The sequence below is a fragment of the Lissotriton vulgaris genome, chromosome 1_1 (genome assembly GCF_964263255.1).
Source record: "Lissotriton vulgaris chromosome 1_1, aLisVul1.2, whole genome shotgun sequence".
Taxonomy (NCBI): domain Eukaryota; kingdom Metazoa; phylum Chordata; class Amphibia; order Caudata; family Salamandridae; genus Lissotriton; species Lissotriton vulgaris.
In genome coordinates this window covers 1,190,258,423-1,190,269,261 of record NC_141685.1, presented here as the reverse complement: position 1 = coordinate 1,190,269,261, position 10,839 = coordinate 1,190,258,423, and the positions used below count along the sequence as shown (strand labels likewise).

The 10,839-nt window shown below is 41.6% G+C and overlaps 1 protein-coding gene across 1 annotated transcript in view; it reads right to left on the bottom strand.

Annotated features, from left to right (window-relative positions):
* Positions 1 to 205: 205 nt before the first annotated feature.
* Positions 206 to 10,839, bottom strand: part of GORAB (golgin, RAB6 interacting) — a 175,897-nt gene continuing 165,263 nt past the window's right edge. Inside the window, exons 4-5 of the mRNA XM_086964437.1 lie at positions 7,198 to 7,338; positions 206 to 3,970 (exon numbers count right to left, since the gene is read on the bottom strand). Of these exons, the coding sequence (XP_086820563.1) occupies positions 3,541 to 3,970; positions 7,198 to 7,338 (571 nt within the window). The 3' untranslated portion in view covers positions 206 to 3,540. The remainder of the gene's footprint in view (positions 3,971 to 7,197; positions 7,339 to 10,839) is intronic.

Sequence of the window (10,839 nt, the reverse complement as noted above, 5' to 3'; positions counted from 1 at the left end):
CTGGCTGCCATGCGGTGACTTTTGAATAAACAGCGAAGAGAGAAAAGCATAATCCTCGCCTCCGTGTCCTTAATAGAATTGAAACTTACCGTTACTATGCTAGGCAAATTTTGATTCCATTTAGCAATGCTACTACAAATCATTTGAGTAAATCTCAATCTGTGTAGAAAAACTGAAATGAATACAGCCATTGTGCACTGAGACATACATTTGAAACTGCAGTTTATTGATGTAACCTTTAATGCCTTTAACTATATTTCATTCTTCAAACCTCCAGTGATGAATAATGAAAATAATGTATGTTACTTTAGATTCTAAGCAGATACAATTTTTTTAATGATATTGCTTTATTTACAAACAAAAGTGATAGGCAGAAACCAAATATTTTCCAAAGATGAACAGTATTGTAACCCTTATTACCTACATAAGAAATACATATTAGGTTAGCCAACTTGTATAGATGTGTAGGACATACAGAATTTATTGCAATGGGAATCTTTGAAAAATAATGCCACTATAGCAGTTGACGCAACTGCTGAAAAGGCAACCATTGTAAATTCAAAGACAGTTTCATACATCCATTTCAGAGGTTTTTACAATAAACATTGAACATGCACAGCAAAGTGTATGAGGGGTTTACTAAACACAGCACTTACTTCCACAAAATAAAGCACATTTTCAAAAGGCAAGACAATATGCTTTTCCCATTAATACTGTTTGTATTTTAAAGAAGTTGTTTTAAATATTTGCATTACACACATAAATCAAATAATTGGGTAGCACTTTATAAGGTGCTGAAAACAGAATTTCAAATATATGTTGTACATGTTGTTCATACACTATCATCAAAAGGGTGTGTGAAAAAAAACATAATTATTCACTTTATGTATGCCACACCAGTGAAAACCCGGTATTTCTTCACTGTGCTAACACAATCAAGCAATGCTCTACTAAACAGTAACTGACCGTCCTCATACCCTGATTATTGCTGCTCCTGCCAGGGTTGTGGCCTTTTTCAAATTGTGTACAGAAGAGTCAAAATCAACATGGCTTACCATTCTGCATTTCCCTTATTCTCAAACAGTGGCATGAATGGGCTTTTGCTCTGAAAGGATAACAATCTTGCTCCAGTCAACTGCATGAAACTTGAGATGGCCACTGCTGCACTCCTGCAACCTAAACAATGGAATGGCACTAGAGCCTAACAGTGTATGTAGCTTCCATTTTTTAGTTCTGAACATCAAAGTTCTGACTGTCGACCTCTTAGGCTTTGCCACTGCTGGAGTGCTGCTTCCACCTACCATCAATGGGCTGAAGGCAGCCGTCCCCTATCCTTCTATCTGTCATAATGATGTAGTTGCCTGTCTCTTAAGGCCTTCTGGGTCGCAACTTTGTCAGCCCAGCAGCAAACAGAAACAGACAGCTGCTCTTCTAATAAAGCAACACCACTGAACAAAGCTAAGAGTAATAGAAATTAAGTCAGATCTACCAATAACAAAGTTTGTCCAAGTAAAATCAAATGAAAAATTAATAACCCATTAGAAGAGAAGGATATTTCAGGACATGCAATTGCTCTGCTGCACATTTTTCCGACAACGTTATACCCCAAAAATGTCACAATCTGTTAATCAACTAATTATTAAAAGGCTGCAATTTAAGAATATAAAATAAGCAAGGAACTCAAAGTACCTACAAATTAAATTGTTTAAATAAAATATAACATTACCAGAAACATTAAAGATAAAAGACATGCCAATAAAAAGAACTTAAAGAACTCCTTAAACCCGTTGCATGCGGACGCCCCGGCCGTCGACGTCAAATTGGGCGTGGGCATGTGCGTCAGACGGGCTCCGTCCGTCCGATTTAGGCACGCGGGGAATTCAATCGCACGGCGGGGGAATTCTAGCCACGTCCAAAGGATTAAAACATTGCAGAAACCTTGAAAAAATAAGTGATGAAAAAGCACCATCAACAATAAGATAGATGTTAGTAGGCACAGAAGATGAAGACCTTATACACACTGAAAATACCCACCATTTTCATTTCGGCACAATTCAAATTGACTAGCTAAATGAACCTCTACACATGATTTGTTTGAATTTCAATATTTGCACTAAAACAAATAAGCAATACTGTCTAGAACATAAATACCACTATAGATTTCCCCATTATAATGTTTGGTCCATAATCTTCTTCTGTTCCACGATCCGTCTCTATTATCCCTCTCTGACATTGACCTAGCTCTACTAAATCTTTTACTAACTATTGCCATCAAGATCACATTACTGGAATGGGAATCATTTAATAATGTTTCATTCCACACTTGGTGGGATTGGGCCACATGCCGAAGAAGCACATAAACTGATCTGACTAGCACACCAGGGCACCCATGTACCTCGCAGATTTGGTGTACTTTAGATACATTTATTGCACAATAATTTCTTTTCATTAGTGTTTACACTCTGAGATGTCACTCGCCTGCCCTCTATTTCTTTATACATCTCTTTGTTTCTCCCCTTCCATGCACCAAAAACGCATGAATGTCCCCTCACAAAGTTATCTTCCCCTATACTTCCTTAGCTTTTGGTTAGTTTCCCTTCCCTTTTATTCCTAACATTTGTATAGGTGCCTCTCCCATCATCCTCCTTCCTGCTTTACTCTAATGCTCTATGACTCTCTCGTTATCAATGCCCACTTTATGGTCCGACTTTCTCAACCACACACTTGTACACCATGTTACTGAATTCTAGATGTCATACACCGTTCAGATTTTTTGGGATGTCAACAAGTGAACTGTTTCACAATTAATACAATCATTAATATAAAAACAAAATGAATGTATTATGCACATTAAAGCAGAATTTGTTTTCTTACTAAACAGTGGACTCTCCCAGCCAATCATGTCACCCCCGTTCGACCCGGCTGAGGTCCCACAAAGAAAAATCAGTTGATAATAACTTCTTGTTATTATCATGTTATTTCTCTTTTGCACAGCTTAACAATCGGTGGGGCAAGGCTCCTCCACCTTAGCGGAGGAGCCACCACTGTGGGTATCTACAGACATCTTTTCCTGTGAAGTATTCTTATGCAGTACACCACCTTAAACAGATATTAGAGGTCTTCCGGTTATCAGACACTAGCAAACGTATTTGGTTGAAATATTATAATAATATTTGACCCCACAAAACCAGGATGTGTACAACACAAAGTCCAGAAAAACTGAACTCTGAAACAAAAAATAGCTCAGTAAGAGACGGGCGAAAAAATTTCAATAAACTAACAAATAATCTGCATCTTGTGGAGCACCGGCCAAATTTACTTTAAACCAAACAGAAAAGGATGCACCTGAAAATATCCCAACCTGGGCTGTTTACATTGCGCCTTGAAATCTTCACCTACATGTGTTGTCTGTAAGCCTGACAAATGTCAACTGAGCACAGTCTGGTAAAGTTATTTGGTAAACCAGGCACGGGAAATAGTATTTTCCATGTTTCTTCATAGGTAAATAGCCGACAAAAAATGTTTTACTTAACATACAACTCAGTTCAATTGTACTTCTTCTTTGCTCTGTTTTTTTACATCACTTTCAATAGTGATGTGTGCTGTCTTTTTTTGCGATGTATGTGCCAATTCAGGCTTATCCTCACTTCCATTCTCCGTAAATGTAAGAGAGGGGTTTTCCTCAGCAGCCAGTGCCACTGACACTGCAATTGCAGGGAGCGCCTGTCTCTTTGACTCAATCTCCTGTTGCTGCAGCATCTGCTCAACTTCAATCTCGAGTTCAAGTTTCTCCTCATCTGTTTCAACATCAAGCTGCAGCATTAACTCTTCGAGTTTTTTTGCCTTGCGCAGCTCATTCTGCTGGATGATAGTGCACAGGTGCTCAGCAAGCTGCTCCTTGATCTCAGTTTTTCGTTGAAGATCCAGCTTTGACGCTATATACTCTGCTTCTGCCTTGTCGAAACGCTTCCTGTGGACACACATATACAGAAATTCATTGATTTGCAGCCGAATTATTCAATGCTTAGACATTCATGATTTAGCCAAAAATTAACTGGATTGCATGAAAGGACAATGTGCAGTATTTAACCTATTTGGTCCTCTAACAAGCCATACCTTGCTAAACTCCCCCGGATGTCTAGTTTTCAGAAATGTCTGGGTTTGGTAGTTTCTTAAGATGGCCGCTGAGCCCAGGGCCAAAACCTCAGATGACTCTCCCTTGCAAAACCAGGTTGTTTTGTGATAGTTCATTTTGATGTCTCCTCAATAAGTTTTGGGCCCTTGCCTGTCGCGGGTAGTAGGACAACCCACACGAGTGAGGAATCATTTTTAATCTGGAGACCTGGGAAAACGCAGGGAGGTAGGAAATTTGTCATCTCAGTGATCCCACAACTTTCCAACACAGAAATTTGAGAAGAAAGTGATTTTTTCAGCTAAATTTGAGGTTTGCAGGAGATTCTGGGTAGGAAAACATTGAGAAATTCACGCAAGCCATACCTCCCTGGGCTCCCCTGGGTGTCTAGTTTTCAGAAATGTGTTGGTTTCATAGGTTTCCATAGAAGGCCGCCGAGCCTGTGGCCAAAACCCAGGTGACCCCATTGGCAAAGCCAGGTCGTTTTCCAATGGTTTATTTGGATGTTTCCTCAATACGTTTTGGACACTTGCCTGTCGGGTGTACTTGACCCATCCACGCGAGTGCAGTAACATTTTTATCGGAAGACCGGGGGGAATGCGAGGAGGGTATAATTTTGTTGATCCAGGCAGATTCCTGAACGCTCCATCACAGAAATGTGAGGATTTATTTTTATTTTTATTTTTTTACAAAGTTTGAGGTTTGCAGGGGATTCTGGGTAACAGAACCTGATGAGAGCCACACAGGTCACCCCTCCTGAATTCCTCTGGTTGTCTAGTTTAAAAAAATGTATAGGTTTGATAGGTTTTCCTAAGTGCCGGCAGAGCTAGGGTTCAAAATCCCCAGCTTAGCACTTCGCAAAAAAGGGGTTCGTTTTCACTGTAACAATGTGGTGTATCTAAGTTGTGTTTTAGGCTGTTTCCTGCCGCAAGCACTAGACCTACCCACACAAGTGACGTACCATTTTTATCGGAAGACTTTGGGTAACGCGGCATGGGTGGAATTTGGTGGATCCATGCAGATTCTAGAACTTTCCATCACAGAATGTGAGGAAAATGTTTATTTTGTTTTTTTTTTACAAAGGTTGAGGTTTGCAAGGGATTCTGAGTAATAGAACCCGGTGAGAGCCACTCAAGTCACCCCATCCTGGATTCCTCTAGGTGTCTAGTGTTGGAAAATGTATAGGTTTACTAGGTTTCTCTAAGTGCTGGCTGAGCTTGGGTTCAAAATCCACAGCTAGGCACTGTGCAAAAAAAGGGTCAGTTTTCACAGTAAAAATGGGGTGTGTCCACGTTGCGTTTTGGGCCTTTCCTGTTGCGGGCACTAGGCCTAGCCATACAAGTGAAGTCCTATTTTTATCCAGAGACTTAGGGGAACTCAGAATTGTAGAGCAACTGTAAATACCTATAGATTTTCTATGTATATCTGCCTTCCTAATGTAAGACAATGTGTGAAAGAGAAGTAACTTTGAAAAATGTCCAACAATTCACAGGCTAGTATGGGCAACCACAATTTCAGAGATGTGCAAATAGCTACTGTTTCTAAACTCTATATTTTGTTTCCATTTCAGAAATACCTAGGTCTTTTTGATAACTATTTTTCACTCTTTATATTTTACCAAATTAATTGCTATATACCGGGTACACAATGAAAAACCACTGCAAGACGCTGCTCAGTTAATGGCTCTGGGTTCCTCTGCTTCTACGTGAACCTATAAGTCCTATGTATCCCCACAACCAGAAGGGTCCAGCAGATGTAACGGTTTATTGCTTTCAAACATCTGTCATACTTATAAGAAGTTACAGGTGAAAACGTTGGCACAAATGGCTATTTTGTTTCAACTCAATTTCTCTTATTTTTAACTGTTAGTTTCTCTAATAAAACCTTGAAGGATCTATACAAATGACCCCTTGCTGAATTCAGAATTCTATTTATCTATCAGAAATATATACCTTTCCAGGATCCATTATTGCTTTCACACCCAGTTCAACCACTTACTGGAAGGAGGTTGAAAGCATAAAAAGTAGCCGAAATAGGCTATGTCCCAGTAGAATGCCAAGACTGTGTACATTTGTTTTGTTTTTCTGACAAAAGTCTGCTTGTCTCTGAAAGCAGAGGTGGGAAGATGATAATTTCAGCACCACAAACCCTTTTTTGATACCATTTGCGTGGTAAAAACCAGTCGCTTTATTCTGCAGTACCTTTTACCCATTCCCCCCCCCCCAAAAAAACATAATTTAGCAGTATTTTGGCAAAATTCTGGGTCCCCTGCAGGGGAATCAACAAACCCTTGGTACCTTTAAAATCCCTATGATGTTGGAAGAAAAGGGTGCAAATTTAGCGTGGATACCTGATGTGTTCAAAAGGTTACAGGGGCCTAAGCGCAAACTACCTCAAATAGCCCAAAAAAAGCTTGGCCCTGGGGGGTGGGAGGGGGGGCGGCAGGCCTAGCAGCTAAAGGGTTAAAGCTTCCCAGCACTTGAAAGGCCAACAGTTAGCAATTTGTAAGGTCACAAACAGTAAATCACCTAGGCATCCTTTCCAAACATTTGAAGAAAATCACGTAAAATGTACTTTTGCTTGAAATAAATGTACAGGAAAGGGAAAAACATCAAAAGACGCCTGCACCTTTTTGTACTAATATCGAAAGTTTCAGTTTCTGTCACATATATGCTGCTTTAACTGACTAGGTGAAGGAAAAGTATAAAAGTTGGGAATATTTGATTTGGGGACAGCTTAGCATTAGATGATCAACTGCTTAGTGAGGCAAAGCTCTGTTTTTCTGGGCTGCGATATAGCTATTTCGGTTTATTTTTCATGATAAACATGTTTTTGACTTCAAGCAAGTTTGGATCAATTGCTTTTCTTTCCCACGTAGCATATTAAGGAGCAGAGGCAAGCTGTTGATTTCTATAAAATACTAATTTCAGCACTGTAATGTTCAAAGTGACATTAACAGTGCACAACAAGTTAGATATATTTTACAAGTCGTACTCAAAGAATGATAGGTACCGCTGTGAGCATTTTCATTAATGTTAAGATTAATGTTTAAGACCTCAGCATACTTAGCATAGGAGAAGTCCACGCAGGCTTGATCAATTCGGTTTCTCAAGATGCCAATATCAGTTGATACCATGTCATCCAAAGCCTGCAGCTCATTCTGTAACCGGCGAAGTTTGACTGTTTCGGCCTGAGTTTTTTTAGATCTAGAAAATAAATACACATTTGTTTTTCCAAAGTTTCAGCAAATTAAGTATTAATGCCCGTTTTCATCATGGGGGAAAATAACAAAAGTTACTTACCTGTAAACTGTGGTTCTCCAGTATTGGTGTCTTTCATAGATTCACATACTTGAATATTCCCCGTCGTCTAAGTGGGAGTCCCACGGTACATAAATAGCAGTAATATATATGCATGTATACATGAGAAATATCATAAATAAAATATACATACATATAATGCAATAGAAATGTAAACTTGAAAAAAGTACCATAGAACAGAATAGGCCCATTGAAAAGCCCAAGGGAGAATTCACTTTAGTAACATATTAGAGTCATTATGTGTTGGTCCACATTCCAGCCAATCAGGCTGTAGCCTCCTCTAGAACCTTCTCCTCAGAAGCCCAAGTCCTCAGATTTTCGTAGCACAAGTAAGTATAAATGCTTGAGGAGAAGAGAGCCTCTGAGGGGAGGATGGGAGGGTCGCATGTGAATCTATGAAAGACACCAATACTGGAGAACCACAGTTTACAGGTAAGTAACTTTTGTTCTTCTCCAGTATTAGGGGTGTCTTTCATAGATTCACATGCTTGAATAAGAATAGAAAGCAGTAAATCATACATTAGTCATAAAGGAGTATACAAATTAAGTCTTGGCAAAACATATCACTTAATAAGCAATAAATTCCAAAATCATGACAAAACCTTTATGACTGGAGGCGGGTAGCAAAAGAGGCTCACCTTTATCGGAAAAGATTCCGCAGCACCGCTTGACATACTGCCGCATCCGCGGCATCTGTTGATTGCAGGCAGAAGTGCTTCGTAAAAGTATGGCTGCTAGACCAAGTAGCAGCTCTGCAGATGTGTCTCAGAGGTACCCCCGCAAAGAGGGCAGCAGAAGTCGACACAGCTCTCGTGGAATGAGCTCGAGCCGGAGCAGGAAGGGGCTTGCCAGCCCGTTGATGACAGTAGGATATGGCAGACGATATCCATCTGGTGATAGTCTGTTTGGTTACAGATTGTCCTTTGCACACTGGGTCATATGCTACAAATAATTGATCAGTCTTTCTAAATGTAGCTGTGCGTTGAATGTAAAATTTGAGGCGGGGCTTCACATCCAGAGTGTGCAAAGAGCGTTCCGCTGCAGATTGAGGTGCAGGGAAGAAAGTCTTAAGGACAATTGGTTCATTGAGATGGAAGTCACTGGGAACCTTAGGAATAAAACTGGGATTTGTTCTCAAAGTAACAGCCTCGTTGGAGAAATGTAGAAACAGTGGCTGTATAGTAAAGGCTTGGATGTCGCTGACGTGCCTGGATGAGGTCAGAGCAAGCAAAAGAGCCACTTTCCAAGTGAGGAATTTTAGACTGGAAGAATGGATGGGCTCGAATGGAGGCAAAAGTAGTTGAGCCAAAACTAAGTTCAGTCGCCAAGAACGTGGGGGCCGACGGATTGGTGGGAACATCCGAAAAAGGCCCTTGAAGAATTGTCTGATTATTCTGGAGGAGTACAAAGATGTTACGCCATCATGGCGAAAACGAGAAATTGCAGCTAGAAAAACCTTTAGAGTGGAGTGTGATAGTCCTGATCGTGCTAGTGACAAAAAGAACGGCAAGATTTGCTCTGGCTGAGCACACATGGGATCCAGGGTTTTAGTGGAACACCAAGCACAGAAACGCTTCCACTTCAACTGGTAAGTTTTGATGGCAGATGGAGCGCGAGCACTTGCTAGCACCGCCCTACAATCCTTGTCGATATTCATGTGTGCAAATTCATTGTACTCAGGTTCCAAGCATGAAGTTGGAGATATGCTGGGTCCGGATGGCATATTTGACCTTGCTGCATCGTGAGAAGATGTGGCAGAGGATGCAATTGAATCGGATTTGTCAGAGAGAACAGAAGATCTGAAAACCAAGGACGTCTCAGCCATTTGGGTGCGATCAGGATTATCCGACACGGTTGGAACCTCATTCTGTGCAACAGACGAGGAATGAGCGGCAGTGGAGGGAATGCATAGATGAAGTCATTCGACCAGTCTATTGAAAAGGCATTCCCGCTCGACTCCTTGTGTGGATGCCGGCTCGCAAACCGTTGACACTTCTTGTTGAGAGCAGTTGCAAAGAGATCCAACTGTGGTCGGCCCCACTGTCGGAAGACGAAATCCAACGTTGGTTGGTTGATTTCCCATTCGTGGTTGTCCGAGAGGGCTCTGCTGAGCGAGTCCGCCAGAACATTGGCCACCCCTGGCACATGGACAGCTGTGAGATGTATTTGCTGTTGGATAGCCCAATCCCATATTTCCTGTGCCAGTTGTGACAGCACGAGAGACCTTGTGCCGCCCTGTTTGTTGATGTAGTGCATGCTGGTGGTGTTGTCCGTCCTCACCAGCAATGTTTGTCCCTGCACTACTCTCCGAAAGGACTTCAAGGCCAAGAAAATCGCCAGTAGTTCTAAGCGATTTATGTGCCAAGTGCGCTGAGACGCCGTCCATTTTCCCTTCACGGACATCCCGTCGAGATATGCCCCCCAACCTTCCAGGGAAGCGTCTGTTGTCAGTGTAAGTGTTGGTGGTTCGTCTTTGAATGAACGACCTGTCGCTATGTTTGGAGGATGAGCCCACCACTCCAAAGCTTTTTGAATGCGGGGCGTTAGATGGATCTTGTCTTCGAACGACCCCGATACCTGCTTCCACTGCCTGTCTAGTTCCTCTTGTAGGACTCTCATGTGCAATCTGCAGTTGGGAATCAGTTGAATGCACGAAGAAGCCATGCCGAGGAATGATTTGTACATCCAGACAAAAACGTACTGTCTTGACTGCAGGAACTGTACTTTCTGTATCATTCGGTCTTGTCTCTCCTGTGAAACGAACATTTGTCCTAGCCGAGAATCGAGCAAGGCTCCTAGAAAATCTCGCTGTTGAGATGGTTGAAAGTGTGACTTTAGGCAATTGATGGAGAAACCCAACGTTTCGAACAGGGATATGCAGACTTGAGTGTGCTGTTCCGTTAATTGAAAAGTCCTGGCCTTTATCGGGCAGTCGTCCAGATACGGATAGAACTGGATGCCCTGTAAACGCAGGTAGGCAGCCACCGGGGCTAGAATCTTGGTAAATACCCTTGGTGCTGATCGAAGGCCGAATGGCAGGACCTTGAATTGATAATGAAATTGGCCGACTGTAAAACGGAGATATTTCCTGTGCCTGGGATGAATAGGTACATGGAAATATGCATCTTGAAGGTCTATCGCTGAAAAGTACTCTCCTGGAATGAGGAAATTCAAGATTTGAAGTAGGGTTAGCATCTGAAAAGTCTTTGATGCGATGAACTTGTTTAGAGCTCTCAAATCTAAGATGGGGCGCCACTCTCCTGATTTTTTCCTTACTAGAAAGAAACGGGAGTAAAACCCCCTGCAACGTTGACCTTGCGGTACCAATTCTATGGCTCCTTTCCTGATCATAAGCTGCACCTGGGCCAACAGTTCCTTGAAATGGGG